General features: G+C 37.3%; 1 protein-coding gene across 2 annotated transcripts; it reads left to right on the plus strand.

Annotated features, from left to right (window-relative positions):
- The first annotated feature begins 892 nt into the window (after window positions 1–892).
- Window positions 893–17,562, plus strand: LOC127837904 (E3 ubiquitin-protein ligase PPP1R11-like). 2 transcript variants are annotated; one of them, XM_052365358.1, is made up of 4 exons: window positions 893–1,037; window positions 7,087–7,201; window positions 12,031–12,184; window positions 13,713–17,562. In XM_052365358.1, the coding sequence occupies exons 1-4, from the start codon at window positions 978–980 to the stop codon at window positions 13,720–13,722; spliced, it is 339 nt and encodes a 112-aa protein (XP_052221318.1). In that variant the 5' UTR covers window positions 893–977; the 3' UTR covers window positions 13,723–17,562. The 2 variants fall into 2 exon arrangements, with proteins under 2 accessions (XP_052221318.1, XP_052221319.1); XM_052365359.1 differs by having other exon boundaries at window positions 12,031–12,147.
- The last annotated feature ends 1,336 nt before the right edge of the window (window positions 17,563–18,898 follow it).

The following is an 18,898-nucleotide window of genomic DNA, read 5'->3' on the forward strand; positions in this document are numbered from 1 at the left end:
CCTTTTGACCAACGTCGCACGTCAACGGTGATGTTGAATCAATTGTACAACGATACACGCATAAGGCAAGTTTGGCACAATGTCAGCATGCTGAGTGTGAAGTTATTTCTCATATCTGCTGTTAATAACTTGACAAAGCAGGTCATTACTCATAACTGCTCTTGATTAAAAATCTTAATGCTTTTAAAGGGGCGCCCTTTTAAAGTGATGTGCAAACAACACATATCTATATTCTAGTTGATTTCACATCAGCCAAATTGAGATTATAACACACGACGCGATATGGTATTTCTTGTTGTTGTTGTTGCTGTTTTTAACAATATATAATCCATTATGATTTATTAATTTTTTAATAGCACTAATGTGAAAATACTGAGCTCAAGCCAGGAATTGAACCCACGACCTCCAGAGTGGTAGTCCGACACTTTAACCACGTCGCTAAAGAGCTAGCCCAACAGCAAGGCTGTTGGAAGTGACCTTATTTCACTATACTCCTCCCCCTTTTAATGTACAAGGCCCAGACTCGCCCGCTACAGCATGTCTTGCATCCGCACGGCCCTCCCAGAAACCATTAAACAGCTCAGACCCATTCCCGCATTTTTTTTGCCTCGTCGCCATTAATGTGAAAATACTGAGCTCAAGCCAGGGATTGAACCCACGACCTCCAGAGTGGTAGTCCGACACTTTAACCACGTCGCTTAAGAGCTAGCCCAACAGCAAGGCTGTTGGAAGTTACCTTATTTCACTATAGCACATCCATATTTACAGAACACTTTATTTCATCTCTTAACCTCAATTATCAGTATTGGCATACGGTACGCATATGTGCATGGGTCCGTTATAACCTGTGGCTGTTTAAAAAGTTTTTCACCCGTACTGACCTGTTAGAAACTGTCAATTGGAGTAATCCGCCCTTGAAATGAAAAGCAACAACACAAATAAAATATATGCGCTAATGTGATCGTTAAATCAATAAAATGGCAGAGGCTACTTCTTCTTTTTCTGGAACTCAAGTAGTATCTCAACCTCCACAACAGGTATTACTCGATATAACTCGATATATTTAAAACAACAGCCCGTTGAGTTTGTCTTAAACATGATTAGATATCGGACGCTAACATCATTTTCTCTTAAAGGGGCCTTTTCACGTTTTGGTACATTGTCAAAAAGAAATAAAGTTGTTTCAGATTCGCAAATTTTCCTTTTAATTATGATATGTGTTAGGAAAAAGTAATACTAAACGTTTACCATGCTCTAAAATATCCATTATACGCATTTTTTTACGATTTGAAAACCTGAAAATTATAAAGGGTTGCAACAACAGAAACAATTCACAATTTCTACATTGTCAAATCATGCGTAACGCGACTGCCGAGATAACACAAGATTAAGGGTTCAGGGGGTGGGGGGGGGGGGGGGGGTCTAGCAGTATTTGCTCTACAGACCACACCTACACTATCCGCTAATATAGCTATATATTGACTTTAAAAATAAAATAAAAGCTATAAATTGCAGATTTAAAATTAATAAAGACAATTCACTATTTCGACATTGTTAAATCACTCGTAACAAGACTGCTAACAAGACTTCCAAGATAATTTATTATCCCCGCCAAACATTTTCGAGGGGATATAGTAATTGGTCATGTTCTTCTGTCCGTCCGTCTGTCTGTCTGAAACTTTGTCCGGAGCATAACTCCAAATCTATTCAATTGGATTTACTTTAAACTTAGAATATATACAGATGGCAACCAGGAGAAGTGCAGTGACCAAGAACCATAACTCTATTTACCTTAATTTATTAATTATATCCCCTTTTTTATAACTTTAAAGTAAATTTTTGTCCAGAGCATAACTCTAAATATACTACAGGGATTTACTTGAAACTTGAAATATAAACACATGGCATCTAGGAGAAGTGCAGTGACCAAGAACCACAACTCTATCTACCTTAGGTTTTGAATTATCTCCCCTTTTATATAATTTTAAAGTAAATTTTTGTCCGGAGCATAACTCTAAATCTACTGATGGGATTTACTTGAACCTTGAAATATAAACAGATGGCAACTAGGAGAAGTGCAGTGACCAAGAACCACAACTGTATCTAACTAAGTTTTTTAATTATCTCCCCTTTTATATAATTTTAAAGTAAATTTTTGTCCATAGCATAACTCTAAATCTACTGAAGGGATTTACTTGAAACTTGAAATATAAACAGATGGCAAGTAGGAAAAGTGCATTGACTGAGAACTATAACTCTGTCTACCTTAGTTTTTAAATTATCTCCCCTTAATTATAACTTAGAAGTAAATTTTGTCCGGAGCATAACTCTAGATCTACTGAAGGGATTTACTTGAAACTTGAAATATAAACATACGACAACTAGGAGAAGTGCAGTGACCAAGAATCATAACTCTATCTACCTTAGTGTTTGAATTATCTCCCATTTTATATAATTTTTAAGTAAAATTTTGTCCGGAGCATAACTCTAAATCTACTGAAGGGATTTACTTGAAACGTACACAGATGGCAAGTAGGAGAAGTGCAGTGACTAAGAACCATAACTCTATCTACCTTGGTGTTTGAATTTTATCCCTTTATTTAATTTCAAAGTAAATTTTTGTCCGGATCATAAAGAATTATCTCCCTTTATTGTTTTTACAAATATTATTCTGCTTTCTAAAACAAATGTTGTCATACAAGCAAACACATTTCGGCGGGGATTTGGCACTACTGTGACAAGCTCTTGTCAAATTTTGATCCAAGTCAACCACTTTTGACACACATATCAATTTTTAGCTCACCTGATTGCTCAGGTGAGCTTTTGTGATCGATCTTTGTCCGTCGTCCGTCCATCTGTCCGTCCGACGTCCACAAATGGTTTGTAAATACTCTAGAGTCCACATTTCTTGTCTGATCTTCATGAAATTTGGTCAGAAGCTTTGTCCCAATGATACCTCGGTCGAGTTTGAAACTGGCTCATGCTGGTACAAAAACTAGGTCGCCAGATCTTGTAAACACTGTAGAAGTCACATTTCATGCCCAATCTATATGTAACTTTGTCAAAATGTTTGTCTTAATGATATGTTGGTTGAGTTCAATAGTGGTTCCGGTCTGTGGATAAACATGGCCGCCAGTGGGCGGGCAGTTTTCCTTATTTGGCTATAAAGAAACCTTGCAAACACTCTAGAGGCCACATTTCTTGTCCCGGTTTAATGAAACTTGGTCAGAAGATTTGTCCCAATGATACATCGATCGAGTTCGAAACTGGGTCATGCTGGGTCAAAAACTAGGTCACTAGGTCAAAACAAAACAAAACATGTAAACACTGTAGAAGTCGCATTTTATGCCCAATCTTCATGTTACTTTGTCAAAATGTTAGTCTTAATAATATGTTGGTTGAGTTCAAAAGTGGTTCGAGTCCGTTGAAAAACATGGCGGCCAGTGGGCAGGGCAGTTTTCCTTATTTGGCTATAGAAAATCCTTTTAAACACTCTAAAGGCCACATTTCTTGTCCGATCTTCATGAAACTTGGTCAGGAAATTTATCCCAATGATACCTTGATCGAGTTCGAAAACTGGGTCATGCTGGGTCAAAAACTAGGTCACCAGGTCAAAAAAAGGAAAAAACCTCTTAAACACTGTAGTCACATTTCATGCCCAATCTTCATGAAACTTTGTCAAAATGTTTGTCTTGATGATATGTTGGTTGAGTTCAAAAGTGGTTCCTGTCCGTTGAAAAACATGGCCGCCAGTGTGCGGGCCAGTATTCCTTATTTGGCTATAGAGAAAGCTTGTAAACACCACATAAAGGCCACATTTTTTGGTCCAAATCTTACAAAAACCTTCTAAACACATGTAGAATTAGCATTACTTGCAAATGTTTGCATTGCAAAAAAAACATGCAAATTGACAGTACTCAATCAGAATTAATCATATGCTCACTCTGCAAAAGTAAACAGAAGAGAACCAGTCTAATATGCTCTAGTATGGAATGCCATTTCTGACCTCATATGACTGTTGTCGTTTGCAGTACATTAATCATTATTTTCAGTGGGATATACATTATGCTTTGTGCAATTTTCTTAACAATCGGTACATTCGTCAACGTATGCAGTAGTTAAAGCATTACGCGAAGTAGTAACAACATTATGTTCTGTCCAAACTTCTTGATGTTCTGTACATTCAACATTATGTGTTGTAGTTTTATCTTTATGTGCTGTGCAAACATCTTTACGTTCAGTACATTTGTCATTACGTGCAGCAGTAACATCATTATGTGCAGTAGTAACAACATTACGTGCTGTGCAAACTTCTTTCGGTTCTGTACATTCAACATTATGTGTAGTAGTTTTATCATTATGCGCTGTGCAAACGTCTTTACGTTCGGTACATTCGTCATTACGTGCAGCAGTAACATCATTATGTGCAGTAGTAACAACATTACATGCTGTGCAAACTTCTTTCCGTTTGGTACATTCGTCAATATGTGTAGTAGTTTTATCATTATGCGCTGAGCACACGTCTTTACGTTCGGTACATTCGTTAACAAGCATAATGTATATTCCACTGAAAATAATTATTAATGTACTGCAAACAACGACAACAGTCATATGAAGTCAATAATGGCGTTCCATACTCTAGAGTACTGAATTTTCAACTACCGGTAAGCAATGAACAAGGCCTTGTAAAAAAAGGTGAGCGAACTAGGGCCATCTTGGCCCTCTTTTTAAATGTGTGCTATCGGGGAGGGGCATAACATGTTCATTGTTAGGGTGTCTTTTTTAATTATCAAACAATATGTACCAAGATAAGGTGTCTTCGTATCATTTGGCTATTTCAGAAGGCTGAGCTAATGGAATGCAAGTGTTTCAATCTAGTCAATAGACACAATTATCGAAGTTTTAAAATGCAGCATTGAAAGATTTAAAAGCATAAACAAAATAAAATATATACATACTTAACAAACAAGACATGAACTACCAGCATGCTCATCAAGTATATTATCACATACTTTCTAGAAAAAGAGTTTGGTGTTAACTTATTACCAAAAGACACATGTTGGACCAAACTGAATGGGTGTGCCAACAAGAAATGAAAGAGTGATAATAAATGATGACATACACGTAGATTTGTAGTGTAAAAATCATTGTGATAATAGGAGAAATAACTAAAAATAAGCAATGTTTCTTTTTATTCAAATAATTTCTAAAAACATCTGACAAAAACTTGTAAATATTTTTATGCCCCCCTTCGAAGAAGAGGGGGTACATTGCTTTGCACATGTCGGTCTGTCGGTCGGTCCGTCCACCAGGTGGTTTTCGGATGATAACTCAAGAACGCTTGGGGCTAGGATCATGAAACTTCATAGGTACATTGCTCATGACTCGCAGATGACCCCTATTGATTTTTAGGTCACTAGGTCAAAGGTCACGGTGACCCGAAATAGTAAAATGGTTTCCGGATGATAACTCAAGAACGCTTAGGCCTAGGATCATGAAACTTCATGGGTAGATTGATAATGGCTGGCAGATGACCCCTATTGATTTTCAGGTCACTAGGTCAAATGTGAAGGTCACGGTGACTCAAAATAGGTACATTGATCATGACACGCAGATGACCCCTATTGATTTTGAGGTCACTAGGTCAAAGGTCAAGGTCATGGTGACCTGAAATAGTAAAATGGTTTCTGGATGATAACTGAAGAACGCTTCTTCCTAGGATCATGAAACTTGATAGGTAGATTGATCATGACTCACAGATGACCCCTATTGATTTTGAGGTCACTAGGTCAAAGGTCAAGGTGACAGTGACCCGAAATAGTAAAATGGTTTCCGGATGATAACTCAAGAACGCTAGGATCATGAAACTTCATTGGTACATTGATCATGACTGGCAGATGACCCCTCTTGATTTTCAGGTCACTAGGTCAAAGGTCAAGGTCACAGTGACAAAAAACATATTCACACAATGGCTGTCACTACAACGGAGAGCCCATATGGGGGGCATGCATGTTTTACAAACAGCCCTTGTTTTTGTTTGTTTTTGTTATAACTCATTTATTTCTGCTTCCCATAAACCACTTTCCTCTACACAGACAATTTGAAGCTTACGATTTTTAAAGAGTTGGTATCAAATTGCTGATGGGATTGTAGATTTGTTGTTTTTATAAATCATTTACCTTTAAAAGATTTAGACAAAAAGAGAATTTGCACATAATGAAACAAAAATTTTCACAAGATATACAGATTTTGCGAACACAACAGCCACACTAGAATGTGCTTATCTGTGTGTCTTTTGCTTTGCTTTTTATTGATCAATAATTGTTGTGCATTTATTTTGTTATGCCCCCAGATTGAATGATCAGGGGGTATATTGTTTTCGGCCTGTCCGTCTGTCTGTCATTGTATGTGTGTGTCTGACCCAAAACTTTAACCTTGCTCATAAAATTTAAACTCTTGGGTCTATGTTCTTAAAACTTCACATGCCTATGCATCTCATTGAGATCTACTATCAAACATGGTTTGAGGTCACTAGGTCAGCGTTCAAGGTCACTGTGACCTTTACATTCAAAATATGACCTTGTTTTGAAATAGCTGCTGTGGGACTTTTAAGTGCAGTAGGGGGCATTGTGTTTCTCAAACACAGCTCTTGTTAACCTTGCTCTGGAAAAACAGAGCTTAACTCTTTTAGTGTGGGAACCGAATTTTGAAGGCCTGTGCAAACAGTTTGGATCCAGATGAGACGCCACAGAACATGGCGTCTCATCAGGATCCAAACTGTTTGCTGTTCTGATAGTATTCTTTGAAAAAAATTAAAGAAAATGCTAATTTTAGAAATTTAGCAGACAACATTTTTGCAGACGACAAATTTCCCAGCATGCAAAGGGTTAATTCATTGAGCCTAATGTGTCCTCTCAGTGTAGTTGTTTAAATGAAGTATCTTCTAAAGAGGCTAGGCGTAAAGTGGTATCCCTTATAAGCTTGTGCACACTGCATGGGCCAATCTGCTTTTTCTTTCTACGCACATGCAAAACATACAAGTCCAGTTTTCCCAGAGGTGGCTCATTTATATTTGTTTGATTTCAGCCAGCCACCACTCCAGTACAGGTACTGAAGTTGAAAAATCCCAAAAATGACAAGAAAGTCAAGTGGACAAACGAAACAGTGGATAATGAACATTTGAACAAAAAGAAGTCCAAGTGTAATTACCTTTTTTCATTTGTTATGATAGTAGGTAATATAATACATTACATATACATCTTATACTGTTGAGTTTTGGGATATTTCTCAGCAAACAAGTGCATGCACAGCCTCATATATTTCTTTTGAAAATAATTTAACTTATAAAAATATAAATATCATGTATTATAAAGCTACAGTAAAACCTCTTTAACTTGATGTCAAACCCATGACAGTAAAACTTCAGTTATTGAAGGCAGTGCTCCAGCTAGATTTTGAAAATGACGATGTGCTTTTTTTTAGCTCACCTGATTGTTCAGGTGAGCTTTTGTGACCCGTCTTTGTCCGTTGTATGTCCGTCCGTAAACATTTGCTCGTAAACTCTCTAGAGGCCACATTTCTTGTCTCATCTTCATGAAACTTGGTCAGAAGCTTTGTCCCAATGAAATCTCGGCCCAGTTTGAAACTGGGTCGTGCCGGGTCAAAAACTAGGTCACTAGGTCAAAAGAAAAGAAGAAAAAACTTGTAATCACTGTAGAAGTCACATTTTATGCCCAATATTCATGTAACTTTGTCAAAATGTTTGTCTTAATGATATCTTGGTTGAGATCAAAAGTGGTTCCGATCCATTGAAAAACATGGCCGCCAGTGGGAAGGGCAGTTTTCCTTATTTGGCTTTAGAGAAGCCTTGTAAATACTCTAGAAGTCACAATTTTTGCCCAATCATCATGAAAGTTGGTCAAAACATTGGTTCAATTGATGTCTCAGACGAGTTCGAAAATGGTCAAGATCAGTGAAAAAACATGGCCGCCAGTGGGCGGGGCATTTTTCTCTTTATGTATATAGTGAAAACATGTGAACACAGTAGAAGTCACATTTTTGGCCCAATTTTCATGAAATTTGCTCAGAACATTTGTTTCCTTGATACGAGAGCTGAGTTCAAAATGGTTCCGGTCAGTTGAATAACATGGCTGCTGGGAGGGGGGGCAGTTTTCTCATTATGCCCCCCCCTTTCGAAGAAGAGGGGGTATATTGTTTTGCTCATGTCGGTCCATCCGTCCACCAGATGGTTTCTGGATGATAACTCAAGAGGGCTTATGCCAAGGATCATGAAAATTCATAGGTACATTGATCATGACTGGCAGATGACCTCTATTGATTTACAGGTCACTAGGTCAAAGGTCAAGGTAACGATGACCCGAAATAGTAAAATGGTTTCCGGATGATAACTCAAGAACACTTATGCCTAGGATCATGAAACTTCATAGATACATTGATCATGACTTGCAGATGACCCCTATTGATTTTCAGGTCATTAGGTCAAAGGTCAAGGTCATGGTGACCCAAAGCAGTAAAATGGTTTCCGGATGATAACTCAAGAACGCTTATGCCTAGGATCATAAAACTTCATAGATACATTGATCATGACTTGCAGATAACCCATATTGATTTTCAGGTCACTAGGACAAAGGTCAAGTCAAGGTCACGATGACCCGAAAATAGTAAAATGGTTTCCGGATGATAACTCAAGAACGTTTAGGCCTTTGATCATGAAACTTCATTGGTATATTGATCATAACTCGTAGATGACCCCTATTGATTTTCAGGTCACTAGGTCAAAGGTCAAGGTCACGATGACCCAAAATAGTTAAATGATTTCCGGATAATAACTCAAAAACGCTTAGGCCTAGGCTCATGAAACTTCATAGGTACATTGATCATGACTCGTAGATGACCCCTATCGATTTTCAGGTCACTAGGTCAAAGGTGAAGGTCACAGTGACCGGAAATAGTAAAATGGTTTCCAGATGATAACTCAAGAACGCTTATGCCCAGGATCATAAAACTTCATAGGTACATTGATCATGACTTGAAGATGACCCCTATTGATTTTCAGGTCACTAGGTCAAAGGTCAAAGTCACGGTGACCTGAAATAGTAAAATGGTTTCTGGATGATAACTCAATAACGCTTATGCCCAGGATCATGAAACTTCATAGGTACAACGATCATGACTCGCAGATGACCCCTATTGATTTTCAGGTCACTAGGTCAAAGGTCAAGGTCACGTTAGCTGAAATAATTCGCGTTCAGAATAAATCTGAACGCTGAAACTCCGGTCTGTAAAAACCATAACGAAAAATAAATACAATACTATTATGGGAATTACAGTATTTACAAGTGTATATATCTGAAATCTACCCGTTGTTTGACAAATACTGTGAAACCATTATTAATCGTCAGGCATTAATTTTCATAAATTTCGTCAGTCGACCGATCGGCGAATTTAAGATCCTAACGAACAATCATGCTCTATGTTTGAACAAAAACAAACACTAAGTTGAACAATATTTTAAAACTTTACCGTAGACATGAGGCATTAAATTCCACCATAATCCATGCACACATTCACTGCTGTTTCGTAATCAAGATTAATCCGGTTTTGACACAAAGGGATGTAGATTACACAAGGTACTTAACTGACACGTTACACTTCTTTAAAACGCGTGTGCATTACAGCTGTATCAAATGCGTTGACTTCGTTTATGTAGATTGGTAATGAATTAGCGCTAATTGTTAATAACTTTATTACCCATTAGGTGCATTGTGTTTTTCAGGGGTGTTGCATATTAGCCATCATGCAGCGAATGCCGATGAAAGACAATAAACCAAATAAAAAGATGACGATGTGTGATCAACATGCGTATTTATCACAAATTAATAAAGAATATTTTAATTGCTGTTTGTTGTTTGATTGTTTGCGTTTAACCACACTTATTACTATTTTATATGTATCAATTTATTTATTTTTAAATTATTGACATTATTGATTTATATACCGGTAGTTTACTTTTTAAGAACAAACACACACATAGAGTTTATAATTTTAATGTTGATATCAGAATAAAAAAGCATTTTATTTGAAAAAAAAACACTTAACAAACTGGAACCTCTTTCGTATAACACAAACAGTTTTAAAACGGTATTGACAGCATTTTAATAAAAATCATACCAGTTAGATCCCACTTGTCCGCTTATCATAACAATGAACGTGTGAATGACATGCATAAAGAGGGTCCATTACTGTCCCTTGATAACAAAAGACTACCGGTAGTTAATTGGCATGTGACAAACAGGCCCCACCTACTGCAGTGATTCTCTAGTGTGTTCCCGCATTCGTACCACGATTTTTCGCAACTGCGATTAATCGCGAATATGTATTACACACAAATCGGATATTGACTAACGCATTTTTTTAAATATCAAAATCAGAAATCGGCGAATTTAAGTGCTGACGAAATCGTCATTTTTATAAAAATGACGAAATTTTGTGCTGTCGAAAATAAATGGTTTCACAGTATGAACTTAGATCACAAAAATTACCTATATTTCATTCGAAATCAAAGACATGGAACAATCATTTTCTCAAAGGCAACCATTTTGGCATTGTTGTTGTTGTTGTTATTTCGTACCATAGCTATTTCGTACCTATTACTTTTGGGGTTTTTCGTTACTGTCAATTCTAATATTTTTAGTTATAATAGTTATAATTCTTTTTTGCTTCTTCTTCTAACTATTTCCAATTTCATTTCTAATTGTTTTGCGCATATTGCACAATTAATTTTTGTGTTCGAACTCACTTGCAAACATAGTTGAATTTTACCTCCAGTTCCAGGGAGATAACTTGAACCTTTACTATACAAGGATTTATATTGGATGAAACAAACACGAAATATTTTTTATTAACATGTAAATTTCGATATATTTTGCCCAATTAATACTATTTAGGCAACGTTCTTTCATTATAGTCACAAATATGTGTGTATTTAAATTCAGGAGTGATGCGACTGAAATTTGTGTCGGAACTCTCGCTATTAAGAAGATAGAGTGGACTATTGACGCCAAGAGTCTGCTTAAGCAAAAATCATCAAAAGACTCTATGGCGGCAATTTATATTGACTAAGGTCACGTGGACTTGAAATAGTAAAATGGTTTCTGGATGATAACTCAAGAAGGCTTATGCCTAGGTTCATGAAACTTCATAGGTATATTGATCATGACTCGCAGATGACCCCTATTGATTATAAGGTCACTAGGTCAAAGGTCAAGGTCACAGTGCCAAAAAACGTATTCACACAATGGCTGTCAAGGTCATGGTGACTCAACTTAGAAAAATGGTTTCCGGATGATAACTCAAGAATGCTTACGCCTAGGATCATGAAACTTCATCGGTACATTGATCATGACTCGCAGATGAAATAATGATGAAACTTGACCAGGATGTTTGTCTAAACAATATCTAGGTCAAGTTTGACATTTGGTAAAGATCAAATGAACCGACTCCTCTCAGGTGAGCGAACTAGGGCCATCTTGGCCCTCTTGTTTAGGGCACTAAGCGCACAGACATAGGTCATATATTATCACTGAAGCATGTTTTCAATATGGCATGTGTGATTTATGTTTATATTTCACATTACATGTTTTTCATTTAAAACAAAGTTTGTATAATAAATTAACCTAGTTTCACTGTGAAAATGTAATTAATTTATCAAAACTTAATATACATTTTTCCATATTATAATGTGATCAGATACAAAAATTGCTAGGTGGGGGTCCATGACATCAGGGTGCTTCCCCAATCCAATTAGGCTAAATGAGCACTTAAAATATGATGTATCAACTTTAAGACTTTTTTATTTTAGAAAAATCAGGCCATTTGTTGATTCATGCAGTTTGCATAGACAGCAAGGAAACCCTGCATATGAGTAAAATTGACTTGCAGGCTGCTGCATAAATGATAAGCCTCGCATGTTTAACAGCAAACCTTGTAAATGAGTTAAATGACTTGCAGGCTGCTGCATCTATGAGAAGCCTCGCATGTTTGGCGAGTCCTCAGATGAGGAAGAAGACCATGACTGCACGGGGCACTGTAGAGGTCACAAGGACAAGTGTTACCGTGGAGATGAAGGTAACCATGCACCGGAGCAGTATTTGTATTACAAGCAGTAGGTTTAGTTTAAACTTATTTATTTTAGCTTGATTGCACGGAAAGCCTAAGGCTTATTAGGAACGATCTGGTTCCGTTTCCTGGCACTAGAACCAGTACTTGGTGTCAAGTGGGGAGATCATAAGAACCCTCCCACAGTGGAGATCGAACCCGTGACCTCCCTGTCGCTAGACAGACACTAAAGGTGGACACCATATCCACTACGCCATGATGTCACGTATTGCATGTACCGTATTTGTTTTTTACTTACCTAAATAAGATTTGTGTTCCAAGGATTCTAATTTAAAGCATACTTAAGGCTTTGATATAAATGGTCTCTTTCTGAGAAAACTGGGCTTAATGTACCTGCGTTTAGTGTTGTCCCAGATTAGATTATGCAGTCCACACAGGTTAATCAGGGACAACCCTTTCCTCTTAGACTTGATCTTTGAAGAGACTAGCTTTAAATGAAAAAAATCAATAAAAGCAAAAAGTTTTTCCCTAGTTAGCCTGTGGGATGACACTTTACACACATAGCCTGTGGGATGACACGTTACACACATAGCCTGTGGGATGACACTTTACACACATAGCCTGTGGGATGACATGTTACACACATAGCCTGTGGGATGACATGTTACACACATAGCCTGTGGGATGACACTTTACACACATAGCCTGTAGGATGACACTTTACACACATAGCTTGTGGGATGACACGTTACACACATAGCCTGTGGGATGACACGTTACACACATAGCCTGTGGGATGACATGTTACACACATAGCCTGTAGGATGACACTTTACACACATAGCCTGTGGGATGACACGTTACACACATAGCCTGTGGGATGACATGTTACACACATAGCCTGTAGGATGACACGTTACACACATAGCCTGTGGGATGACACTTTACACACATAGCCTGTGGGATGACATGTTACACACATAGCCTGTGGGATGACACGTTACACACATAGCCTGTGGGATGACACTTTACACACATAGCCTGTAGGATGACACGTTACACACATAGCCTGTGGGATGACACTTTACACACATAGCCTGTGGGATGACATGTTACACACATAGCCTGTGGGATGACATGTTACACACATAGCCTGTGGGATGACACTTTACACACATAGCTTGTGGGATGACACGTTACACACATAGCCTGTGGGATGACATGTTACACACATAGCCTGTAGGATGACACGTTACACACATAGCCTGTGGGATGACACTTTACACACATAGCCTGTGGGATGACATGTTACACACATAGCCTGTGGGATGACACGTTACACACATAGCCTGTGGGATGACACTTTACACACATAGCCTGTGGGATGACATGTTACACACATAGCCTGTAGGATGACACGTTACACACATAGCCTGTGGGATGACATGTTACACACATAGCCTGTGGGATGACACGTTACACACATAGCCTGTGGGATGACACTTTACACACATGCCTTAAGCTCAATTTTCTCAAAATGAGGCTCTAAACGTGTTGATTTTCGTGTTTTACAGGGAATCCTGACCAACCAGGCACAAGTGATAGTTGATGGACCAGACATAACGTACTGCTGTTGATATTGACACTTTGTTAAAGCTTTGAGGACTTTTCATAGTTAGATAGTTATCATTTATGAACAATGTCAACCATATTGAAGTTCATTCATTATGTGGCACCAGTTAGTAAACCCTTTCCCACTCAGAAACAAAGTAAAAATGGCTAAGTGCAATCAGCATAAAACCAATACAGCCTGCGAGTAACTTGCAGCTTTTCAGGTTTAATGCTGCTTGCTGCTCATCAGTGTCTAAGGGTTGGAAATGAAGCTTTTAAAACTTGAATCGAGTATGAAAGGACTTTAATTGAATTTAATTTTTTAGGCGATTTGTTTCTCAGTGGTAAAGGGTTCACGAGCCATCATGTCTGACACGATGATCAATGCTAAGCATGAGCTAAAATCATTTTCACACATAGTTGATTACATTCTCAGCTTCATTCTTTTAAGCTGTATTCCATATTCAGAACTATGTTCACATATTGTGGAAGGGGTTTGATTTCTCCTGCTTACAGCTGATTTCCTCCCTTGCAATCTCAAACTACTGTTACAAATATTTATTAACTTTTATGAATCTGTTTATAAATGAGTAGATCAATTGAACTCTGTCAGGGGGAAGAGCATTGTCCTACTTTGATTTGGTTCACCAGGGCTCAACATTAACAGAAAAACCAACTTGCCCTGCTGGACAAGTACTTAGAAAATCTACTTGCCCTGAACGTAAAGCCACTTGCCCAAACATGAAATATCCCAGCAACTGTAAACCTCATATTTTAGTAAAGTTCAAAATGATACACTACAAAACCTTTTTTTTTTAACATTTAACAAAATGAATACAGCAATTTAAGTCTAATTTAAGTCTAAATTAAATGCTTTTTGTTCTTTTATTGCACTTTTCTGGGAGGACAACTACATAAAATAACTTGCTCGGACCAAACATTTACTTGCCAGGGGTAATAGGACAACCATTAAAGTGAGCCCTGATTCACACAAATATGTATTTGACTTAGCAATAACTAGAAAAGTAAATTTTAAAAAATCTTGCAGTTAAATAAGTTATTCAGCAATTACAAGTGATGGGTGCATTTTAGAGTGTGTTGACAGTGAAATATTCATGCTTGGCCCACAAAAGAGATTTTAATTATCAATTCTCAATAATTTATTTACAAGAATTAAGGGATTTTAGTGGAAATGAACATGGGTATATGGCTATTCATGGAAATATCTCCTAAACACTTGTTAAAGTTCTTACCAGATGTGTGTGTACATCAAAGAATCTTGTATTGTATACTTTCAGTACTATTTGAGTGTAGAAGCTGGGTGTCCTGCAATAATATACAAATATATATGAATGGAATATAAGTTGTATGGAATCAATATACTTTTATGGTGAAGATTTCCATACCATTTCTTGTAAAATATAGAAATAAATAGTCACTTTTAATTTATCTGAACAACATTTAGGGCAGTAGAACCATGATTTACTGAATTGTGTGTTTTTTAATTTTTTTCTTTAATAAGATAATATTTGAACTTGTATTATTTCTTTTACTGGTATTTTTGTTTACATGTTTGAAATAATCATTTGAACATTATTATGCCCCCCTTCGAAGAAGAGGGGGTATATTGCTTTGCTCATGTCGGTCGGTCGGTCAGTAGGTCGGTCGGTCGGTCGGTATGTCGGTCCGTCCACCAGGTTGTTTCCGGATGATAACTCAAGAACGCATACGCCTAGGATCATGAAACTTCATAGGTAGATTGATCATGACTCGCAGATGACCCCTTTTGATTTTGAGGTCACTAGGTCAAAGGTCAAGGTCATGGTGACCCGAAATAGTAAAATGGTTTCCGGATGATAACTCAAGAACGCATACGCCTAGGATCATGAAACTTCATGGGTAGATTGATCATGACTTGCAGATGACCCCTATTGATTTTGAGGTCACTAGGTCAAAGGTCAAGGTCACGGTGACCCGAAATAGTAAAATGGTTTCCGGATGATAACTCAAGAATGCATACGCCTAGGATCATGAAACTTCATGGGTAGATTGATCAAGACTCGCAGATGACCCCTATTGATTTTGAGGTCACTAGGTCAAAGGTCAAGGTCACGGTTACCCGAAATAGTAAAATGGTTTTCGGATGATAACTCAAGAACGCATATGCCTAGGATCATGAAACTTCATAGGTAGATTGATCATGACTCGCAGATGACCCCTATTGATTTTGAGGTCACAAGGTCAAAGGTCAAGGTAACGGTGACCCAAAATAGTAAGATGATTTTCGGATGATAACTCAAGAACGCTTTTGCCTAGGATCATGACACTTCATAGGTACATTGATCGTGACTCGCAGATGACCCCTATTGATTTTCAGGTCACTAGGTCAAAGGTCAAGGTCACAGTGACAAAAAACGTATTCACACAATGGCTGCCACTACAACGGACAGCCCATATGGGGGGCATGCATGTTTTACAAACAGCCCTTGTTCATGATTATTAAACACCCACCAAATCTATGTTGGACCTTTTTTTAAATAATTATAAAGCTCTCAGCTTTCTTAAGGCATATGATGTACCGGTGTAAGTTTGTTGTAAATGAAGGGTAATACATTTTGCTGTTCTTCAAAATGATTCGCTAAATTAAGTTAATACCATGTTAGAAAACATGTATGCAACGAACAGACTAAACTATAAATATCCTAACCCATGGATAAATGGAACTCTGTTGTTTAGTACAAACTTTTAATCATTAAAACTAAGCTTATAGCTTTGTGAATGGTAGCTTGGACATACTTTTCTGTGATATGTTTTCTATTTTACTTCACATTTTCCCTTTGCTTTTATGAGTAGGTAATTATTGTTCATGTATGTGTAGTAGAGAACAGACTTTAAACTCTTGTCTTTAAAGATTCAATCTGTTGGCTTTAATTTAAAAACAACAACACAATTTAAAATTTTATATTTTTTGTTGATGGTTTCTCAGACGAATAGTTATAATAGGTATTTAGTTGATTTGTGTTTACAATTTTTTATATTTAAGTATTTAGATGTATTTTAATGATCATAAATAAGAAATTGCTCCGTTTATTTATTTTGTTGGGGAACTTAAGATCTATTTTTTTAAACCACAGATCTGTCAATAAAGACAAATAAACATTTAGTCATGTACAGGTAGTCATTAGTCATTAGTTACGGCTACTCAACACAGGCCACGTAAGTTATTGCCAATTTAAGAATTGTTATCGTTTTTGTTTGTTATGTTTGTCATACTGGTAGAATATATAACAAATTGAAAAAGACATGATTATGCTGCACGTGTCTACATTATTAGCAGCATCATGCTTAAATGGACCTTGGGCCATGTCCAGCCAGCATAGCTTCAGACCAGACTACTGGATTGCAATGTCCGCAATAAAGACTGCAATGTCCGCTGTAAAGACTCGCAATATTTTGTGGTCTCATTTGCAGACAAGGTAGCTCCAGACCGGACTGCTCTGATGCCCAGGCTGGTCCACCCGTAGGCTGGCTGCATATGGCATAACATTTTCGTATGATGATTTTACCAGAACAAAAGTGCGCACTGTTAACTGTATTGTTTTAATTAGCATCGTTTTAATGTATCTTAGAATCTAGTATTCAATATGTATAAGGTATAACCCTCCAGTGTATTGTCTGTTATAATTGTTTATTAATTATTGGTAGAGTGATGTGTTTAAATTGCAATACATCTGCATGACTTATCATGTGTGTTGGAATAATTAATGTTTAATATTGTGCAAATGAGCATATATTGGATGTTACTGATTATTACATGTGTGTTCGTTGTTATTTTTTCCAAAGCTTGAAAACCGATATGTCCATCATTTCGAAAGTATATGAAAAACTAAACAACCTTCACACTATGTAAATGTTAGAATCACTTAACCCTTTCCCACTCAGAAGCAAAGTGAAAATGTCTATGTGCAAACAGCATAAAACCAGAACAGCTTGCAAGTAACTCGCTTTTTGTTCAGGTTTTATGCTCTTTGCTGCTCACCAGTATCAAAGGGTTGGAAATAAATACTTTTAAACTTGATTCTAGCAAGAGATGTCTTAAATGAAATTTAACTTTCTAATGGACTACACGTGCGTCAAAGTACGTATCTATCTTAAGTGGTAACGGGTTAAATGTTTCTTCATCACACTGTGTGTGTTGCAGGACATTAAGTGAAAAGGGGGTATCTTTTCAGCATCCATTTAATGTCTTGACATATTTAAACTTGGAACTAAGAGGTTCAAGTAATATGCCCATAAAATGTTATCGCCTATAAACAATAGAATAGTAGGCCATAAGTCGTTCAACTGAGACCTGAAGGACCTTTACTGGTCTGATCAGGTAGGCGCCCAACATTTCACTATATGCTATTGTGTTTCTTAAGGGCCGGATTCATTATCAAAATCAGCTGAGATGGCATAAGAATACAATTTTTAATGTTATTAGCAAGTTTCGTGTACTTTGCATAGAAGACTTCTTGTTTGGTTGTTTTGTGTGATTGTCCGCTACTTATTTCCTGTTTGGTTGTCCGCTACTCATCTCCTGTTTGGTTGTCCACTACTTATCTCCTGTTTGGTTGTCCATTACTTATCAACTGTTTGATTGTTCGCTACTCATCTCGTGTTTGGTTGTCTGCTTCATATCTCCTATTTGGTTGTCCGCTACCTATCTCCTGTTTAGTTGTGCGCTATCTATCTCATGTTTAGTTGGTGCACTACTCATCTCCTCTATGGTTGTGCGCTACTTATCTCCTGTTTGGTTGTGCGCTACTCATCTTCTGTTTGGTTGTCCACTACTTATCTCCTGTGTGGATGTGCGCTACTTATCACCTGTTTGGTTGTCCGCTACTCATCTCCTGTTTGGTTGTCCGCTACTTATCACATTGTGAACATTGGCTCTCAAATCAAAGTGCTTCCACCTACAATTTTGAAACTTCATATGTAGATGCACCTTGATCAGTTCTACACATTTCACCCATTTTTGGGTCACTAGGTCAAAGGTCAAGTTCACTGTGACCTCTAGTATAACAATTTAACATAGGCTCTAAAATCAAAGTGCATCCACCTATTACTTTGAAACTTCATATGTAGATGCACCTTAATGAGTTCTACA

This window comes from Dreissena polymorpha, chromosome 7 (genome assembly GCF_020536995.1).
Source record: "Dreissena polymorpha isolate Duluth1 chromosome 7, UMN_Dpol_1.0, whole genome shotgun sequence".
NCBI lineage: Eukaryota > Metazoa > Mollusca > Bivalvia > Myida > Dreissenidae > Dreissena > Dreissena polymorpha.

Coding starts and splice junctions, on each gene's coding strand:
- LOC127837904 (XM_052365358.1), top strand. CDS start 978: ATGGCAGAGGCTACTTCTTCTTTTTCTGGAACTCAAGTAGTATCTCAA. Junction 1,038..7,086: donor TATCTCAACCTCCACAACAG/GTATTACTCGAT, acceptor GTTTGATTTCAG/CCAGCCACCACTCCAGTACA. Junction 7,202..12,030: donor GAACAAAAAGAAGTCCAAGT/GTAATTACCTTT, acceptor AATGACTTGCAG/GCTGCTGCATCTATGAGAAG.